At 30.0% G+C, this 20,213-nt stretch overlaps 1 protein-coding gene across 1 annotated transcript; it reads left to right on the forward strand.

The window, feature by feature from the left end:
• Positions 1 to 671: 671 nt before the first annotated feature.
• LOC114739358 (cytochrome P450 78A7-like) lies at positions 672 to 2,562 on the forward strand. The gene is made up of 2 exons (XM_028927414.1): positions 672 to 1,673; positions 1,759 to 2,562. The coding sequence occupies exons 1-2, from the start codon at positions 672 to 674 to the stop codon at positions 2,380 to 2,382; spliced, it is 1,626 nt and encodes a 541-aa protein (XP_028783247.1). The 3' UTR covers positions 2,383 to 2,562.
• Positions 2,563 to 20,213: the final 17,651 nt, after the last annotated feature.

The raw sequence follows: 20,213 nt of genomic DNA on the forward strand, positions 1-20,213 counted from the left end.
TGCATTTTTCCATGAAAATATTACAACGAGTTTCAAGTATGCAATGCAATTACCCAAAAGATCTCACAAGTAAACAAAATGCAATGATAAGTTCTGGCTACACTTTTTTTTTTTTTGTGGTTTTTTACGTTGGAGATATTTTGCTGCTTCTTACGACTCCTTAAATATGTTCTCAGTATTCACTGATGAGGAAGCAGCACTAGGCTGTGGATCAAGTCTAGTAGTCTAGGGCAACGGCATCACATAAAGACACATTAAATGACTAGCGTTGCTGCTCTCGATGCATTACATAGGTCGCCGTCTTTGGGGCCGTAATTTTAAGCTTCCCCCCTTCTCTCTCCTCTTTGTGCCTCCTTCCCCAGCCACACATCTCTCTCTTCTCTGCCATCGCACCCCCTCCACATACCATACCCCACTCTCTCTCCACCTTCCTGTTTTCACGTGAACCCTCCTCTCTCTCTCCTCATTCATAATCACTATATTCATTAACTTATTATTATCCATCAATTACTACGGCCATCCCCTTTTTAACCCAAGCCCCTCTACTTGCACTTTTCACCCCCGAGCAATATATATTCGTAGACTACCCATCGCTCTGAGAGCATTCTCGTGTTTTCTTCGTTGTCTCTGATTTATTCTCTGCTGTTCATTTCTACGCGAAGCCTCTTCAGATGGAGGTGGGTTCGTGTACGGCTACGAAGCCCGCGAACTTGTGGGTTTTCACCCTCCCTGCTTTTCTCGGCGCCGAACACTTTGTCGGCGACGCCTACGCTTTGCTTTCCATCTTTCTTGCCTTTCTCGCTATTGGCCTTCTCACCTGGGCCTTCTCTCGTGGCGGTCTCGCCTGGAAAAATGGTCGTAACTCTAGAGGGCGAGTTCCTATCCCTGGTCCTCGGGGTCTTCCTGTTTTTGGCAGTTTGTTTAGCTTGAGCCGTGGGTTGGCTCACCGGTCACTCGCCGCCATGGCCTGGGCTCGGGATAATACTCAGCTCATGGCTTTCAGCCTCGGCTTGAGTACTCCTGTTGTTGTGGCCTCTGATCCAACCACTGCCCGCGAAATTCTGACCTCCCCTCACTTCGCCGACCGCCCTCTCAAGCAGTCGGCCAAGAGCCTCATGTTTAGCCGAGCCATCGGCTTTGCTCCCAATGGAAGCTACTGGCGTCTTCTCAGGAGGATAGCTTCGTCCCACTTGTTTGCACCTCGGCGAATTATAGCCCACGAAAAAGGACGCCAGCTTGAGTGCGCCGCCATGCTGCGCAACATAGCAAACGAACAGAAGCAACTTGGAACCGTGTCTCTACGAAAGCATCTCCAAGCAGCTTCTCTCAACAACATAATGGGTAGCGTCTTCGGCAAAAGGTACGATCCATCGATTAAGAGCGAAGAACTTAAAGAGCTCGAGGATATGGTTCGAGAAGGTTTTGAGCTTCTTGGGGCTTTCAACTGGTCTGATTATCTTCCATGGCTTAGCGCTATCTATGACCCGCATCATATAAATGAACGTTGCTCGAAACTTGTTCCTCGTGTCAGAAAATTCGTCGGCGCCATCATAGAAGAGCACCGAGCCGCCAAGTCTGGAAAACCCACCGATAACGATGATTTCGTCGACGTGCTGCTTTCCTTGGAAGGAGAAGACAAGCTTGAAGAGGATGATATGATTGCTGTGTTATGGGTATGTAATATGTTCATTAGTTAATTAAGCTGTGAAGTTAGTTTCTTCTGTTGAACCGAAGTGACTCGGGTGTTAAATTTTGTAGGAAATGGTATTCAGAGGAACAGATACGACGGCGCTTCTGACCGAGTGGGCAATGGCAGAGTTGATTTTGAACCCGAAGGTGCAGGATAAGCTCTACAGTGAAATCTACGGGATTGTTGGGGACGAAGGAATTGTGACGGACGCCGACGTGGCGAGAATGCCGTACTTACAGGCGGTGGTGAAGGAATCACTGCGAGTTCATCCGCCTGGTCCACTCCTGTCGTGGGCCCGACTATCCACGTCGGACGTCCACCTAAGCAACGGGATGGTGGTTCCCGCCAACACAACCGCCATGGTGAACATGTGGGCTATGACGCATGACCCCCGTGTGTGGGATTCCCCGCTCGAGTTCTCGCCGGAGAGGTTTGTCGAGAACGAAGGTGGCGCTGACGTGGACGTCAGGGGTTCTGATCTGCGTCTGGCACCGTTCGGGGCGGGACGAAGGGTCTGTCCGGGGAAAAACCTTGGCCTCGTGACGGTGTCGCTGTGGGTGGCCAAGCTGGTTCAACGGTTCAAGTGGGTCCAGGATCCGACTCGACCCGTTGATCTCTCCGAGGTTCTAAAGCTGTCCTGCGAAATGAAACACCCACTGCATGCCATGGCCGTTGAAAGAAGGCATGGTTAAAAATCTATAAGGTCCCTGTAATGACGTATTTGGTGAAGTTATGGTTAGGGATATATTAGGGGCTTGGCCAGATAGTTTAATTTTACGAGTTTGTTTGACCTTTTTCTAAAATATGCAATTTGTATATGTTTATGAGGCAGCTTTTGCAGTTAAAAAAGAACCTAGGGTCTTCAATGCGAACGCATGTAGTGTAACTTTTTTATAATATTCCCAAGTTCCAAGTTCCAAGTTCGGGGCCATTCTATGGTGTTATCATATAAATTTGTACGGTCCGTCCAGACAAAAATACTGTTTGTGCTTGGTGAGTTTTCACTTTGTACGGTTTTATAGAGGGAGGACTACCATTTTGGTCAAGTCATTGTCGGGTTTCTTTGCATGTGCCGAATTTATCTTTGCTCCGCTTTTATTTTATCAGTCTTGCTTGTCAAAGTATTGTTGTTTTTGCCTGGCAATTACGAACGAAAATATTCGTAACTTCTAAACTATGTTTACTGACGAGGTTTATTTTTATGGTTTTGCAGTCTATAACTACTGCTGTATAGTATGATAACGATTGAAATATGTAATTTAGTCACATACGGATGAATACTGGCTGTTATTTGATGCTGACTATTTTATTTCTTAAAACTAGGGAGAGATTGAAGAAAATATTATATTTTGTATGATCCACTTGAGTTGAGTGTGTTTGTGATAGTTGTATTTTGTTGATGTTGGTCAAAATGTGGAGTTGACAAAACAAAACTATGTTTGAATCATAATGTGATTGTTTTGCTCAAAGTCAATACAATACTAAACATCGCCTAACCATGTGGGTGGTAGGATAGCTTAGCTAGTCCTACTTGATTAATTTGAATAGGTTAAGAAAGTTTGTTAACTTAGTTACCTATATTAAATAGGTGTCATGTGTATTAGTTAGAATTATTATTATATGAAACTTTTAACATTATTTTTAAAAAATAAATAAATATGAGAGACAGTAGATTGAGATTTTATATTTAGGACTAAATTAAATATTAAACTAGATATTATATGGATTACTTTGAAAAAAAAATAGACAAATATAAGATATAAAGGACTGAGTTCTTATATTTATGACTAAATTAAATATGAAACTAGTTTTTTATATGTTTTAACAATGATTCATGTCTTTTAAGTTCCAATCAGCTTTGGCGGGGAAAAAAAAAAAAAACCCGTTCCGATCAACAAGTTTTGTTTTCGGCTGACAAATTAATCAACATGTTAATATATAGAAATGAACGTTATTTTTTTTTTTTTGGGAACATGCTTCTACAGAACAAGAAATCGGGAGAAAAAATAAAAAGAATACATGCAAAACTAGATAACGTAATTAAAGAATAAGTGAAAGAGAGAAAGCGAGAGAAAATTAAGAAAAAATGTAATTAATTACAAATAAAATTAATATAAATGTATTTAATATTCTGCGATCTTGTGGAAAAAATTAATTTTATTTAAAAATTTGAATCTCATAAAAAACATTATTGTCATCTTTAGCATTTGGCACTTAATCTTATTTTGGTTTTTGTATGTAAAATTCAAATTCAGGGACTTTGGTACTTGAAGCAAGGTTCCAAAGACAAATTTTTAGATGAACCAAAATAAAATAAAATTTCAAGAATTGAAATTACTATTTTCAAATTTTATGTCCATAACAAAAATAAAATAATTTCAAATTTTGGATACTACAAATGATACCCTTAAAAAAATCACTACATCCGATCTTAAATACTACTTCTAATCTTTAATATAAGAGATAATTTAATTTTTATTTTAATCCTAAATATAAGATCTCAAACCCTTTTTTTTATATTTATTTTTTTTGAACACAGTCTTTGTAATAATAGTAGTTCTGACTCATATACTTGATCAATAAGGATATTTTAGAAAGGACAATATCTATTTATTACAAATAATTAACTTAACTAATTTTTTAATCTATTCAAATTAATCAATTGACTTTTATATTAAAAATCAAAAGTAATACTACCTCCGGTCCTGATTATAAAAGCCAGTTGACTAATTTGAAGAGATTAAAGAAGTAAGCTGAGTTAGTTATTTGTCCAAAATAAGTGTTGTCTTTTCTAAAATATTATTATTAATTTAGTATATTAATTAGAACTATCATTGTTAAAAGGGCTACTCTAAAAAAAATATATAAATATGAAAGATAAAATGGATTCGGGTCTTATATTTAGGATCAAAATAAAAATCAAATAGGGTCTTATATTAAGGATCGGAGGTAATATAAGAGCTAGTTTGTAATGTAAAAAAATATAAAAAAATAATTTATGTAGTGTAAACTTAACTCTTATATTCAAAGAGGAGGTTGTATTAAGTTAGGTGTGTCACCCATCTCTTGCTTCTAAATTTGGAAACCGTTGCTTGTTCACAAGCTCTACACGCGGAACGCAGAGAGCGTGAACTGGGTAGCCTCAGTTTGCCGGTTTCCACGTGGCATCTCAGTTTAATAATGTGGAGATCCATAATTGTAATTGGGTTGAATAATACTCCATCCGGTTTAAAATATAAACTAAATTTTTTTAAATGGGTTTATTTTTTTTATAAGATAACATTTATTTTTATCCAAGTATTTAATGAATTTTTTTAATTTTACCCCTATATATTCTTTTTTCTCTTTAATTTATTTATTACATCTTTTATTTACTCTTCTATATTAAGAAAAGCAAATATATGCGTTACACATTTATTATTTCAAATTAATTTTAATTAGTTTGTTGATAAATGTAATAAATAAAGTTTAGTTTATATTTTGAACGAAAGAGAGTAAAATGGATTTGGCTTTTCTCTAAACCCTCAGTTTCATGTTTACCCGTCAAAAATGAATCACATGATGAATTACAACACTAAAATATATTTTAAATCATTCAATTTTATATAAAATTTTAATATGATTTCTTAACTTTGTCTTTATTTTTAAAATTGTTAACAAAAATAATGGTATTGAGATTTTGAGTATTGATAAAATATTTAAAAATAATGACATGTTAAATTTAATTTTTTTAAAAAAAATAGTTATTATAAAAAAATCATTTAAAACAAAGTAACGATCTTAGGGATAAAAAATTAAAAACACTCCAAATACATATACACATACATATATATATATATATATATATATATATCTATGCGCGCGCCCCTTGCCAACACTATGGTGGGCCCTAGTTGCCTTTTTAAAAATAATAATATTATTATTAAATACAATTTCTGCTTATGAGTGTTTGAAATAAATCAAGATTTTAAAAATGATTTTATAATATACAAAATAAATATGTAAAAAAATTATTCAATTTATGTGAAAATACCTCTAAAAAGTGCTTTTGGAATCCATCAAATACCCTCATATTCTCTTAATACTTAAATACTTTGATGAAATTATGTATATTATATGGGACTTTTCTGAACCCTTGAGAACTGCATATACTTTTGAGTTTTGACCAACTTTCACAAATTAGGTTAGTGATTTTATATACTACCTCCAGTTCTAATTATAAGAGTTACTCCTCCGGTCCTTATTATAAGACCCAATTTGACTTTTTATTTGGTCCTAATTATAAGACCCAATCCATTTTGTCTCTTATATTTATGCATTTTTTTCCAAGATAATCCTTCTAATAATGATAGTTTTAGCCAATATACTTAATTAGCAAGGATATTTTAGGAATGACAACACTTATTTATTATAAATAACCAACTTAACTTACTTCCTTAATCTCCTCAAATAAGTCAATTGCGTCTTATAATTAGGACCGGAGGAGTATTTGACTAATTTAAGAAGATTAAAAAAATAAGTTAAGTTAGTTATTTGTAATAAATAAGTGTTGTCTTTTCTAAAATATCCTTACTAATCAAATATATTGGTTATAACTGCTATTATTAGAATGATTACTTTGAAAAAAATTACATAAATATAAGAGACAAAGTGAATTGACGTCTTATAATTAGAATCAAAATAAAAGTTAAACGAGATCTTCTATTAAAGATCAGAGACAGTATTTGATTATAAAAGCAGGGATCCCACTTACGAAACTTAAATCATCATTCCTTTCTTAAGGAGATCTTATCGATACATATCCACATGAAACCATTAGTGATATGTAATTTTATGTTTTTTAATTTATGGTTCGTCAGGAATCTAGAGACAGCTTCCCTGTTAATTAATTAACAGTACACATTACTTGATCAACTTAATTCAGAATTTTAAAAAAATTATTATAAAAGTTATTTTTTGAAATAATGAGAAATAGGCTTAGTATGCATTATGTATTATTGGTCACTATTCAAATAAAAATAAATTTATTGTTTAAGACTTATATGTATATATTGAAATAAATATTTTGCATAATGATTTTATACAAACCCTGGTTTTAGGCTTTAGAGGACACGAATTGGGGATACGACGGGTGGAAAACTATAGGTTTAATTTATGAAATCATTAGTACCTAAGTCAAAGGTCCTCTTCTCGGGAAAAAAAAAACAGAGAAAAGTTGTAATGTGGCCAAGCCAAATTTATTTGTTGCTTTTAGGTACAAGACTGAAAATAAATATATATATATATATATATATATATATATGCACATACACATACATATACATATGTAAAGTTGTTTAAAAAAGAGCACTAGGTTTTACATAAAGAGAATATATTTACTTGTAATAATACTAAATTGAGTATTTCCTTTGATACTGTACAATGTAAAAGCATGCTGAGGACTTTGGTTGTTTACTTAATGATTTTGTTTTCTTTTGTCTATCGTACTATTATTTCCGGTTCTTAATATAAAAGTTTATTTAATTTTTATTTTTATTTTAAATACAAGATCCAAATCTATTTTATCTCTCATATTTATCTATTTTATAAGGTAGTCCTTATAATGATGATGGTGTAAACCAATATACTTGATTAGCAAAAATATTTTAAAAAATACGTCTATTTATTACAAATAACTAATTTAACTAATTTTTTTATCTAATCAAATTAATCAATTTATTCTTATATTAAGGATAAGAGGTAGTACTAATTATTTTTTCCCCCTATCATGTTGAAAACGATAAATTGCGCAAGTATTTTTGTTAAAATATTTAAAGCTATACCAAAAGAATTTGACCACAAGTGTGACCTTCAAATTTAGTGGTCTTACAATAAATAAAGACATGGCCCTTCTAATTTACTAACATCTCCCGTTGTAAATATAGAAGTTAATAGAAGTTAAACGAAAGCTTTCTTTTAATCATAAATAAAAATTTCAATTCATTTTGTGTTTTTAAATTTCAAGTTTACTATGCTTGATAAGTACTTCCCCCGTCCTCTTCTGTTATATCTAAATTTTCAAATATTATCGCTTATTTTTACAGGATTCACTTTGAATGTTAAAGATTTTGTTATCAATTTTATTTCTAATTATTTTCTCTCATATATTTTCGTTCATTATTTTCTTTATTTTTATTCTCTACCATTTAATTCACTTATAAGTAAGCGCATCTTTCAAAAAAAATAATTTTTATATACTTATTATTTTTAACTAATTTTAACAGTTTTATTAAATAACATAATTTGATTATTTGAATAAAAAGAAGTAAAATTTTGAAAACTATGGATGCAAGTCAACGAGGGAAATTTAGATTCCCAAAAAAAAAAAAAGAATTATCATCAAGAAGTCTTAAGTAGTAAATTTAATTACTAACAAATCTTAAATGACAAGTAATCGGTTTGAACCTATGGCTCTTCTAGTCTTAAATATAAGAGTTATTTTATAGTATAAATTACACTATAAAATGGATTATTGTTTTTTATTCTGAAATTTGTCATTATTTTTTTTTTTTACTTGTTGATAAATTTCAGGGCAACTAAATCTCATTAAGACTGATTATAATTCTCCAAAAAAGTGAAATTTGGAGCAATTTCTGGGGGATATGCCGGATATATAGGGGGTGTTTGGATTAGTGTATAAGTATTTTTTTAAAATTAATTTTTTATAAATTAAAATAAATTTTTCTGCGTATTTATTTCATACACTGTAAAAATATTTTTAAAATTATGATTTTTTTTTTACCTAAATACGTCACATGAGAACAGAAATGGGGCATAATTGATGGGAGGCGGTTATAGAACGGGAGGAAAGAGAAAGAAAAGCCGAAAAGGAAAGGAACGGGGAAGAGAGGCCACGGGAAGTTGTCTGTGGCAGTTACTGTGGAGGGACAGTTCAGTTTGGGCGTCTCATCAAGAAAAAGATCTTCCCTCTCCCCACTCTGTCTCTCCCCCTTTCTATCTCTTGTCTGCCACAACCCTATGCTCTGCTCTTCAGCTCCCTACCCCTTGCCTTCCCTACTTTCATTATGACCCTCCCTCACATTTTCTTCTCTTAATTTACTAAAAATTAATTTTTTTATTTTTATTAAAAAATGTGATTTTTTTCCACTTATAATTCTCTCTCTTACTATTATTAATTATCCTGTTAATCTTTGATATTTTAGATCAAAATGTTTTTTTTTCACGACTTTTCATATTACCACCCAGAGAGGGAGTGAGAAGAAGTTCTTTTTAATCTTATTTCTAAATCATTTTATTGTATTTTTAACATTGATGTATTAAAAAAATAACAAAAAAAGTTGAAAATTACTCTATACTAAATAAGAAGAGTTAATAAAAATTTATTGTCATTTATAGATTTAATATTGTCAATACCAAATAAACTGTTATCTAATTATAAGCAATCAAGTATGGACCATTGTTCTACACCATCCTCAAATTAAGCTTTTTTTTTTTTTTTCAGTTTGCCAGGATGCGAGTCCTAGTCAAGTCTTCTAGGTAGCCTTTTCTCCACATTTAGCTTAGGCCTATTAGCTTTTTTTTTTAAAATATTACTCTTTTTATTTTTGAGTTGGTTTTGATCCTAAATATAAGATTTATTTATCATATTTATCAATTTTTTTTAAATTATCCCTATGAATACTCCCTTAACCATAATTAAGTAGAAGAGGAAGTGGGGGTATTAAGAAAGATGATTATAGTATTTTAAGAAAAACATATCACGTTTCTTATAATTAACTAACTTACCTAACTTTTTTAATATAATTAAATTAGTTAAATAGATATTATATTAAGGACCGGAGGAGTATTACACTACGCGTATTTAAAAACGTTTTGGATTAAAATAAGTGATTTTGTTGAGTCCAACAAAAAAAGTGATTTTGATGTGATCCCAGGTGGAAAATTTTCAGCTAAGCCATATATTTGTTGATTTTAAATTGTACTAGTAATAGTTTTTGCAAACTAAAAATCTAGGTTATCCCAATTCAAGAATAAACTAACCCGACTCAATTCAACCCAATAATCCACAAGTTAAAATCAGATTGAACCGAATGCTAGGTTCAGAGTCCTAACTTATGAATTGAAGATTTTTTTTTTTTAGCCAACCTTAACTTATAAATATATGATGATAACCAGTCCAGCACCTCAGATTGATGACCAATTCTTAACTAATCTGAATGCTCCAAATTTATTTTTTATTTTTAAAAATAATTATTTAGAAGGTATAAAATATTTCTAAAAATTAATTAGTTAGAAATTTAAAATGTGGACAGTTCAAATTTAATTTAAACCCTTCATATATGATAAAGGGAAAACCATATTGAAGGTACCTATACTTTCTCTTCGTTTTTAATTTGGTACCTATGTGTTTTTTTTCCTTTAATTAAACATTTAATTTTATCTTTTTAGCAATATTAGCTCTTATAACTTTGTTCTATTGATATTTTTAGTCTCTATATAAGGATTAATGATGTTAATAGAAGAAAAATAAAGATTTAGTTAAGAAAAAAACACATAGGTACCAAATTAAAAATTGAAAAAAAGTATAGGTACCTCCAATATAATTTTCCCTATAATAAATTTGGTTACTTATCACTTAATATTCTTGACAAGTATTCAAACTGGATATGAAGATGGGGAGGAGAGAGAAACAAATAAGTGTTATTTTGAATTTTCGATCATTTCCTCAATTTTTTTTAATTTTCCCCCCATTTCTCTTACCCTGTCCTTATTATTAAATTACCAAATAAACTGTTTAAATCATGAAAAAAGAAGAATACAAGTTCAACTTTCAGGAAACGCACTTGTTAGGAGGGTTTGAATCTTAATACTCTTGACTCGAGAGAGATTAGTCCCAAGTATAAAATGGCTTAAGAAAACTCTGAGTTTACGCCAAAAAAATTAACAAATAAATTTTTAAGATTCAAAATGTTATAAAATTATGAATGTAGTATCACATATAAAAAATTTAAAATCTTAAAAACTTGATTTGCACAATTTATAGTTTAAATTATTTTAATAGTTCATTCATTAATATGAAGTGTTTTTGGGATGTATTCAACACCTTAATACTTTAAAGACAAAATTACAATACAAAATATTTTAGAATATTAAATATATTTCAAAAAAAAATACTTCATAGTAATTAATGAACACAAAATATTTTAAGCCGTATTAAGAGACCAGGATTGAAATTAAAAAACCTATAAAAAAAGATTTAGTATAAGAGGTTATTTATTAGTTGGATTCAATAAATCCAAGACTGAGAAAAGCTACGAGAGAGGTGGTATTGATTATTGAAAATTTAATTATGAGATTGATTTTTTTAGGATAAAAACGCCTTTCCATCCTCCCAAATGAAAACAACTTTTCTGGCTTGTTTGGATTAATGTTATAAAAGTGGTTATAAACATTTTCATATAAGTTAAAATAAAACTCTTCTCACGTACTTATTTTATATTCTGTAAATTATATTTGAAATATTACTTATAAATCATTTCAATATTTACAGCAATGCATGTGCATGAAAAAATACTGCTCATCTATTCTAATTATAAAATCTTATTTATAAACTACTACCTTCAGTCCTAAATATAAAAGCTAGTTGTCTAATTTGAATAGATTAAGGAAATAAGTTAAATTAGTTATTTGTAATAAATAGATATTGTTTTTCTTAAAATATCCTTGCTAATCAAATTTATTTGTTAGAATTACTATTATTAGAAGGATTATTTTGAAAAAAATAGATAAATATAAAAAACAAATTGAATCAGGGTCTTATATTTAAGATTAAAATAAAAATTAAATAAGATTTTATATTAAAAATTAAAAATAGCATAAATGAAATTATTGAATCATTGGTAAGTGGAAACGCAAGACAAAGTTGATGAAGTAGGAGAAGTGGGGAAGGAAATGACAAGAGGGGGAGGGACAGAAAGGTGGGGGAGAAGCCAGCTAAGTAGCTAGTTATATGCCAGCCGCTTATCGCGGGATATGATGAACAGTGGAAGCACTGGTGATGGCATCATCCGTCCTAGTGCTGTCTCTCTGCTATCAAAATCAAAAAATATCACAAATCCTCCCATATATTTTGCATGTCAGAAAAGGGAGACCAAAAGCACGTGAAAACGGCAAAATTATTTACTGCGCCTTCTTTATTATTATCGTCCTTTTCCTTCCTCCCTTCACGACACGCTCGTACTCGTACGCGTGACCTCTTCCCCCCTCTCCTATATTTCTGTATCTTAGTGGGCCTTCTCAAATCCAAATTATAGTATTCCCTATTTCTAAATAATACCCCCTTCTGTCCTGTTCTTTCGCCTATGGACCTTGAAGCATTGCGGGAAAGGACCAACTGCATGGTACAGAATCAAGAGAGCATTATAATCAAATCCTCTGGGAAAAAACAAAAAAGCTCTGATCCTAATTATAAGAATCAGTTGACTAATTTGAAAAGATTAAAAAAGTAAATTGAGTTAATTATTTGTCCTAAATAGGTGTTGTCTTTCTTAAAATATCCATGCTAATCAAGTGTATTGACTAGAACTATAATTATTAGAAGGACTATCTTGGAAAAAATTAAGTAAATATGAGAGACAAAATGGATTGAGATCTTATATTTAGGATCAAAACAAAAGTCAAACAGGGTCTTATATTAAGGATCGGAAGTAGTATTACAAAACAAGTCGTAGAAGTTGTCATTCTCTATAAAACTTGTCATTACAGGCTATTTAAGTTGTTATTAGGATCTTTTAGTAATTATTTCTCTTCTCTAAGACTTGATTATAATTCTTCATAAAATCAATTGTGATTGCATTTAGCAAGAGGTGATAGCTCATCTTATGACACTGTGAATCAAAATTTAACTTCTCAGCAAAAGATCCCTCTGTATTTATTTAGTATTCAATGATATCTCAAATAGTATTATCTTTAATAAAAAAATCTTATATCATTCACATATTGACAGTGAATGAAGAAGACGCTGATGGCATATTTGATTTGAAAAATAAAACTCATAATACCATTTCTGATTCTTAATGTTTGATTTTTATTTTAATTCTAAATATAAAACCCTAATCTATTTTGACTCTAATATTTATGTATTTTTTTCCTAAGATAATCCTTCTAATAATAGTAATTCTAGCCGATACACTTTATTAACAAGAATATTTTAGAAAAGACAACATCTATTTATGATAAATAACTAACTTAACTTTTTTTTTAATCTCCTCAAATTAATCAACTAGCTCTTATGATTATGACCGGAAATAGTATTTAATACTCTCTATGGTCCTAAAAAATTGAGCTAATTAAATACTACATCTAATACTTATTATAAGAACCAATATGACATTTAATTTGATCCTAAATATTAAATCTCAATTCATATTGTCTCTCATATTTATATTTTTCAAAGTAGTTGTTATAATCGTTACATTTGTTAAAAGTTTCGTCAAATAACAGTTTTAAATAATATACTTATATACATGATTAATAAGGACATTTTAAAAAGAATAATATTTATTACTATAAATAATTAAATTAACTAACTTTTTTTAAATATTTTAAAATTAATTATCTAATTTTTATATTAAAAATAAAAGTTTTTTTTTTATAGATCAGGAGAGGAGTGAGACTCACTGTAAAGAAAGAAGCGAAAAGTCAGAATGGCTTGGTAAGCAAGCAACCGTGATGTAGGCACTAGGCCGAACCAGAGACCATTGCTTCTTGTTCAGCTGCGAGTCTCCATCAACGCCCATACCCGAGTCTGGTCACAAGTTTATTCGAACCTTTCGTCTGCTAGCTTGACCTACGACCTAAGCCCCAAGCTATGGAAACATCTCTTGGCTCTTTTGAATAGCTTGCCGTCATTCGCGATATGTCTTGTTTATAATTTTTTTTTAGACTAACAATTATATATATTAAAGTTTTTTTATTAAGTTATAACACAAATGATTAGATTTTTTTAATTTACAAAATCAACACCCATTTTTTTTGTAAATAATTAATTTAATTAATATTTTTAATTTTTATAAATCAGTTATTTGCGATGAGTGGAGTCATGTGAGAGTGCCAAAGATGGCGTTAATACTAGAGGGGAAGCAAGATACAGTTGGTCTAATAAGATAAGATGAGGCGCTAGGAAGTAAAGTCCAGAGTCTAAGGCTCTGGTGAGAGGAAAGAAAATGGGAACGGAGAAAATAGAGAGAAGGAAAAGATAAAAAAAAAAAAAATTGTTATCATCCCTCTTATTTGCTTGTTTGGACGGAAAAGAGAAAATATTAAAAAAAAATTAGCAAATATCTAAATAATTAAAATATCCTTATCAAAATGTATCATATTTACAATTAAATTAAATATTACAATAAAAAAATTATATTAATATTAGCATTATCAAATAATTTAAAATCAAGTTATTTGATTTATATATACTCTCAGATTATTATGTTTTAAAACCAAGTTATTTAATAAAAATATAGTTTTAAAATAAAGAAATAAAAAGTTATGGAAATCTTGTTTTCTTTTCCAAGTCTCTTCATATACTCCTCCGTCCATTATTATAAGATCTAATTTTTTAAATTGGTTTGTTCCTATTTATAAGATCCTTTTTGAATTTGTCTAAACAATAAATATATTTTTACCCATGTTATCCTTAATTAATATATTTTCTCTCATTATCTTTTTTTCCATACATTCTCTCTCATTTTTTTCTCACTCACACCTACCCATTTATAAATAAGGATATATATTTGAAAAAAATATATATTTTCAACATATTTATTACTCTTAATTAGTTTTAACATTTTTTTTAAATCACATAATATAATTAAGTAGATTTTATAATAAGAGTCGGAAGAAGTATGAAAAGAAAATAAGAGATGAGGCTTATTTTATTTTTTAATAAGAGATGAGGCTTATTTTATTTTTTCTTCTTTTCACATTTTCTTCCCTGTTTATTTCTCTTTATGTTTATTTCTCTAATTTCCTTTCCTCCCTAGTTTCTTCTCAATCCAAATAAAAAGTAAATCTTGGAATTGTGAATGGACGTACTGGCTTCGAAAAGTGGCCCTCCATGCGAGTCTCTGCAGTAGCTAAAGCGGATCGAATATCAGAGTACGCTCATCGGAAAACCAAATATTAGGGGGGAAGGAGAACTGCGGAAGGAGGGGATGGGGATGAAGTGCGTGCCAAGGCTTTGGTTGGTTGAGTGATTGATGAGTCGAAATTAATTGAATTGAATGTGTTTGCATTGGTTGAGTCTGTTGGCGGACACTGATCAGACGCACAGCTACTTTAGCCTCCCCCTCCTTCCTACTCCCCTAGCTCCTTTTGTTTTCATAAATAACAACCTCTCTAAATATATAACAAACTAATTAATTTTTTTTTTCAAACTTCAAATTTTTCATTTCATTTTTACGCTAAGTAAATATACGATTCTTTATTATCTCTTTACAATAAATTTATCCTAATTATTTTTCACATACTTTTCTGGTTCTATTTATAAGATAAAAAAATATTTTTTGGTCCTATATATAAGGTATTGAGAAAATTTTTTTATATGGATATAGAATTTTACCCTCTATTTAGTATTGTGTTAATTTTGTTTACTCGAAGTATAATATATACTCCCTCCGTTCCTTATTATAAGAGACAAATAACCAAATTACTTTAATCAAAAAAACAATTAAAATTAGTTGAGTTCAATTAATATGTAAAAAGTATAATGGCTTTTCCAACAATGCCCCTATTAATAAGGAGAGAGAATATGAGAGAGAATAATTAAATTATTAAAAAAAAAGAAAAGTGGGAGGGAGAGAAGTACGAGTTGGAGACAAAATAAATAGGGGTAAAATAGGATATCAATACAAAAAAATAGAGACAACTTTTAAGTGTCTCTTATATATTGAAACATGTCATAAGCATCAAATGTCTCTTATAATAAGAAACGGAGGGAGTATTAACTAGAGCTAAAGTTAAAAAGTTGTTAAATTTTAAATGAGAGTTAATAAAGTTTAAGGTTTTTCTTGATCTGTATGAAATATGTTAAAAGTGACTTATAAATAGGATCAGATGAATAATTTTTCTTTAAACAATTGTATGTTTGAAAAGAAGTATATATCTTACATATTTATTATTTTTAGCAAAAATTAACTAATATTTTGAACCGTGCGGTTTTAGTAGTTGTTTTTTTATTTAAAAAAAATGGTCGGAGAATGTAATAAGCATAACTTATTAGAATTTGACTCGTCATAAAAATAAAAAAAACTATTTCAATTGGTAATTTATGATTTTTGTATCAAATATTTGATTCTTAATCAGTTAGGCTTCACCATTTTTGAATCTCCCATGACCACCAAAGCCCTATATATGTAGGTGGGAGATAAGTCCTGACGACCGACATTAACAGCCACTGTACATGGTAATGGCATAGTTGTAACAGAAAATTCAGTTTCTTTTAAATTCAATGCAGTTTAAAAATGAATTAATGAAATATAACATTTATATTAACTAATAATATCCAGACGAAGGATCAAACAGACTGTGTGATCGTTTATAGTTGTGACATTGGATCCGTTTTAATAGATATTTAATTTAAAAAACAACATGCGAAACATATTTGAATTTGTAAACATTCTTGCATTTCAAAATATTTTAAAGGAAAATAGGCATTAAAGAATGTGATTGTTGTGAATATTGAAATTATTGCGTATGGAAAAAAATCATTTCGATATGCTTCTTTCTTCTTGTGGATAGGCAACTTACTGAATACTGTCTTGTGCCCCATGGTGGTTTCTTCTTAAAGTGTTCAAGTGATCTTTTCTTCATAGACGAAACTTTTTGTTTATTATTAAATTCTTTTATCTTTTACTTTTCTATCACCCTGTATTCTCACCAAAAAAGTTCGTTTAATATTGCTTTCTAAATATAGAGATAAAGACATATTTATTAATTTATAATTATTTTTTTTTCCTCTCCTTATAAATCAAACAAGAAATCTTTTCTCTCTTCTCCCCTCTAACCAAACAAAACCTATAACCTCCCTTCTCCTCCTCTCTCTGTTATTTAATTAACCTCCTCTTCTCTCCCCTCCATTAAACGAAACAAAACCCTAATGAAAATAGAGTATGATTCACCCACAGTAAAAATCTGTCCTTTTTTTTTTTAATAACTTTGGGATATTGATGATAAAAGAAACTCTCTCTAGTCTTTATTATAAAAACTCAAATTCAAGTGGTTTATAATATTAACCTTATTAATTGTACTAAATTTAAAAATTATATTAATTTTTATTTTCTTACTGTCCTAATTAAATATGGATATGTACAGAAAAATATTTAATACTCCCTCCGGTTCAAAATATAAGTTAAACCTTTTTAAATGGTTTGATTTTTTTTATAAGATAACATTCATTTTTGTCCAAGTATTTAATGAGTTTTTTTTCTTCAATTTTACCCCTATATATTCTCTTTCCTCTTTAATTCATTTATTACATCTTTTAGTTATTTTTTTATTAATAAGGATATATTAGGAAAAACAAATATATGTTTTACACATTTATTGTTTTAAATTGATTTTAATTAGTTTCTTAATAAATGCAATAGATAAAATTTAGTTTATATTTTAAACCAGAACAAGTGTAACACCTCACATAATTATATCAATATACGCCATAAAATATTTAATTTAAAAGTCCATACATATTTTTAATACTGCAATTAAGTCAAAATTTCAAAACATTTCTAACATAACTTAACAACATAAACTATTAGTCTTATAGTCATGGCAAATAAAAATATAACATAGCATGTGCTTGAGGAGCACAAAAGCCTTCACGGCTCACTCCATTGGTGCCTTCCCTTGATTCCTACTAGATCCGCCTGAAAATTGTTAATATAGGGGATGAGATCTAACGTCTCAGTAACTACTGAAATTCTAACCTATACAAGCAAATCACATATGATAAACCAAAAATCCGTTTATATGTGTGTGTATAAATATATTAAAAATCACGGATTTGAGACATCCAATTCAATTTCATTTTTTTTTTCCAACAATGTACCAATATCATTTTTCTAATATATCCAAAAATAATGCAATATGCTGCCTCCCTTATATCACCGTCCACCCTTATACCGCTGACTGGAGCTATAGGCTAACACATAGTCCGATAGGAACTAATCCATTTTACTGAATTATTCCAAGCTCACCGATACTAGAGATATATCTGGCCAAAGATATAGAGCTCAAGCTCGGACTATGGCTCCCCTCCTTTGTGAATAGGGAGGTGTCACATGTCCCACAGCTCCAATGAATTCCCGGCCAAAGGAAAACATGGAAGAAGGGGCCCTGACAAGTGCCATCCACTGTGCACCGAGTGATGGCATACCACGTGGTAATTTCATATCCATGCAATCTCCTTCTATCCTTAGCCCAACAATGCATGTCAGATGCCAATAATGTTACATCATAAATACGTCTTCAAATATTTTAAAGATAAGATAGCAATAAAACTTATATACCATTTAATAACAACTCATGACAATTCCTCAGCCATCAATATATTTAAACATTGATCATAATTAATAGCAATAAATCTTGACAAAATCAAATAACATATCAAAACATTTATTTGAAATGATAATACTACTTTTCAGTATGATATAAAAATTAGTAAATCCACAATATAATCATACACAAGTCACATGTACAAGAAAGAATTTTCAGAGTTACCTGGTACTCTTTAGCTTACAAATATTCACACAAGGATTACTTCAAAATCTCAAGGGTCTACACAATTACACATAAATATTTATTAATATAAACTCAGAACTACTCTAAAGCTACTCTAAAATTCTAAAACTACCCTCTAAACCAAAATTACATAAGTATATTAACTCTCCCAAATCTAGGCATTTATAATAGATATTATTTTGAAAAATAATTTACATATAAGGCTATTTAAATTTAACAAAAGTATATATATATATATATATTTAATTATAACCAAACTGTAGCTTTATTTAATTTTACAAAATTCTCAATTTATAAATTTTCAAGCCTTCAAAAATTATTTCAACAATATATCTAACTTATTCAATATTTAAACCGATTAAAACCTCAATAATATATTAAATAACTCAAATAAATTATTTAACTCAAATTTAATCGGTAAAAACATATTACAAGTCTAAATAACAAATCTTTCAACTAAAATCTTAGTTTAAAATTCTCAAAGTAATCATTCAACAAAAATAAACCGATTAAAATTCCTTAATAATGGATCTTTAAATTTTTACGGTCATATATTGTCAAAACTCCATATTTACTCTATACCCAAACAGTAAAATTTTCTCTAAACATTATAATGATACTAATAATATAAAGTTCTAAATATATAGGAAATGTTCATAAAGAAAATATGATAACAAGAAGTAGTTTTGTGTACCTAAATGATCTCCAAAACCGTCAGGTACTCTGGAACTCGGCTCTCTCTCTCTTTTTCTCTATGCTTCTCTCTCTCTTTTTTTTTCTTTTGCTCTCTTCCTCTTCCGCACTCTCTTGCTCTTGCTTGAAAAAGATATGGGGTGAAGGTATTTAACAACACCATGTTCAAATTTTTTCCACCGCCCCTGCCCATTTTTCTACATCCATCTGCTCCTTTCCCATTCTTTTCCTTCGACCATTAATACCTCCCCCTCCTATTTTCCTTGTTTCATTAAATGGTGCCCAGCCTTTCCACCGAATTCGATGGAAAGGTGGGTATTATTATATTTTTTTTAATATAATAATATAATATTATTTAATTAATTGATTTTGATTTTTTTTAATAATAAAATATTATTATATATATTATTTACATTTTTTTTTTTAGTATGTTACAACAAGCACTGTTGAAACTTTTATAAAGAAGACCAACAACTTTTTGTTAAAATGGCTCCCATAATAGGAACAACAAGAGAGAGTAAATCCCTCTTAATCAGAAATATTCCATATATTAGGATTAGAGCCGGTAATATGGACCAACCCACTAGTTACGGGTTGGCCCATGATAGGCTCAAGGATTGACAGGTTGGTCCTAAAAAGATCGACTTATGACGAGTTGATATTTTTCCAACTCAACCATCAAGGAGGGTTGGTGAGCCGCCACTTTTTTTTTTAAAATTTTTTTTGTGCCTTTCATTTTCTTTTAATAAAATTTATTTTAATTCTTAAACACCTAAAATAAAATATGCATATAGAAATTATCATAAATAAAATATGAAATCCAAAGTTTCAAATATTCCAAAATACTACTATAAGCATACATGATTCATCATCCTAAATGATTAAACATACATCCCAAATTAAAACATAACAAATCTAAATTAATAACAATACAAACACAATGTTACAAATCACTATCAAGTGCTCAACAATGAACTATTATTCAATGTTGATATAGTTCAAAGAATGATAAGAAGATGTGAAATTATTTGGTTAAGCA

Source organism: Neltuma alba, unplaced genomic scaffold (assembly GCF_004799145.2).
Source record: "Neltuma alba isolate B1F8T4 unplaced genomic scaffold, ASM479914v2 tig00013914_pilon, whole genome shotgun sequence".
NCBI classification, from domain to species: Eukaryota; Viridiplantae; Streptophyta; class Magnoliopsida; order Fabales; family Fabaceae; genus Neltuma; species Neltuma alba.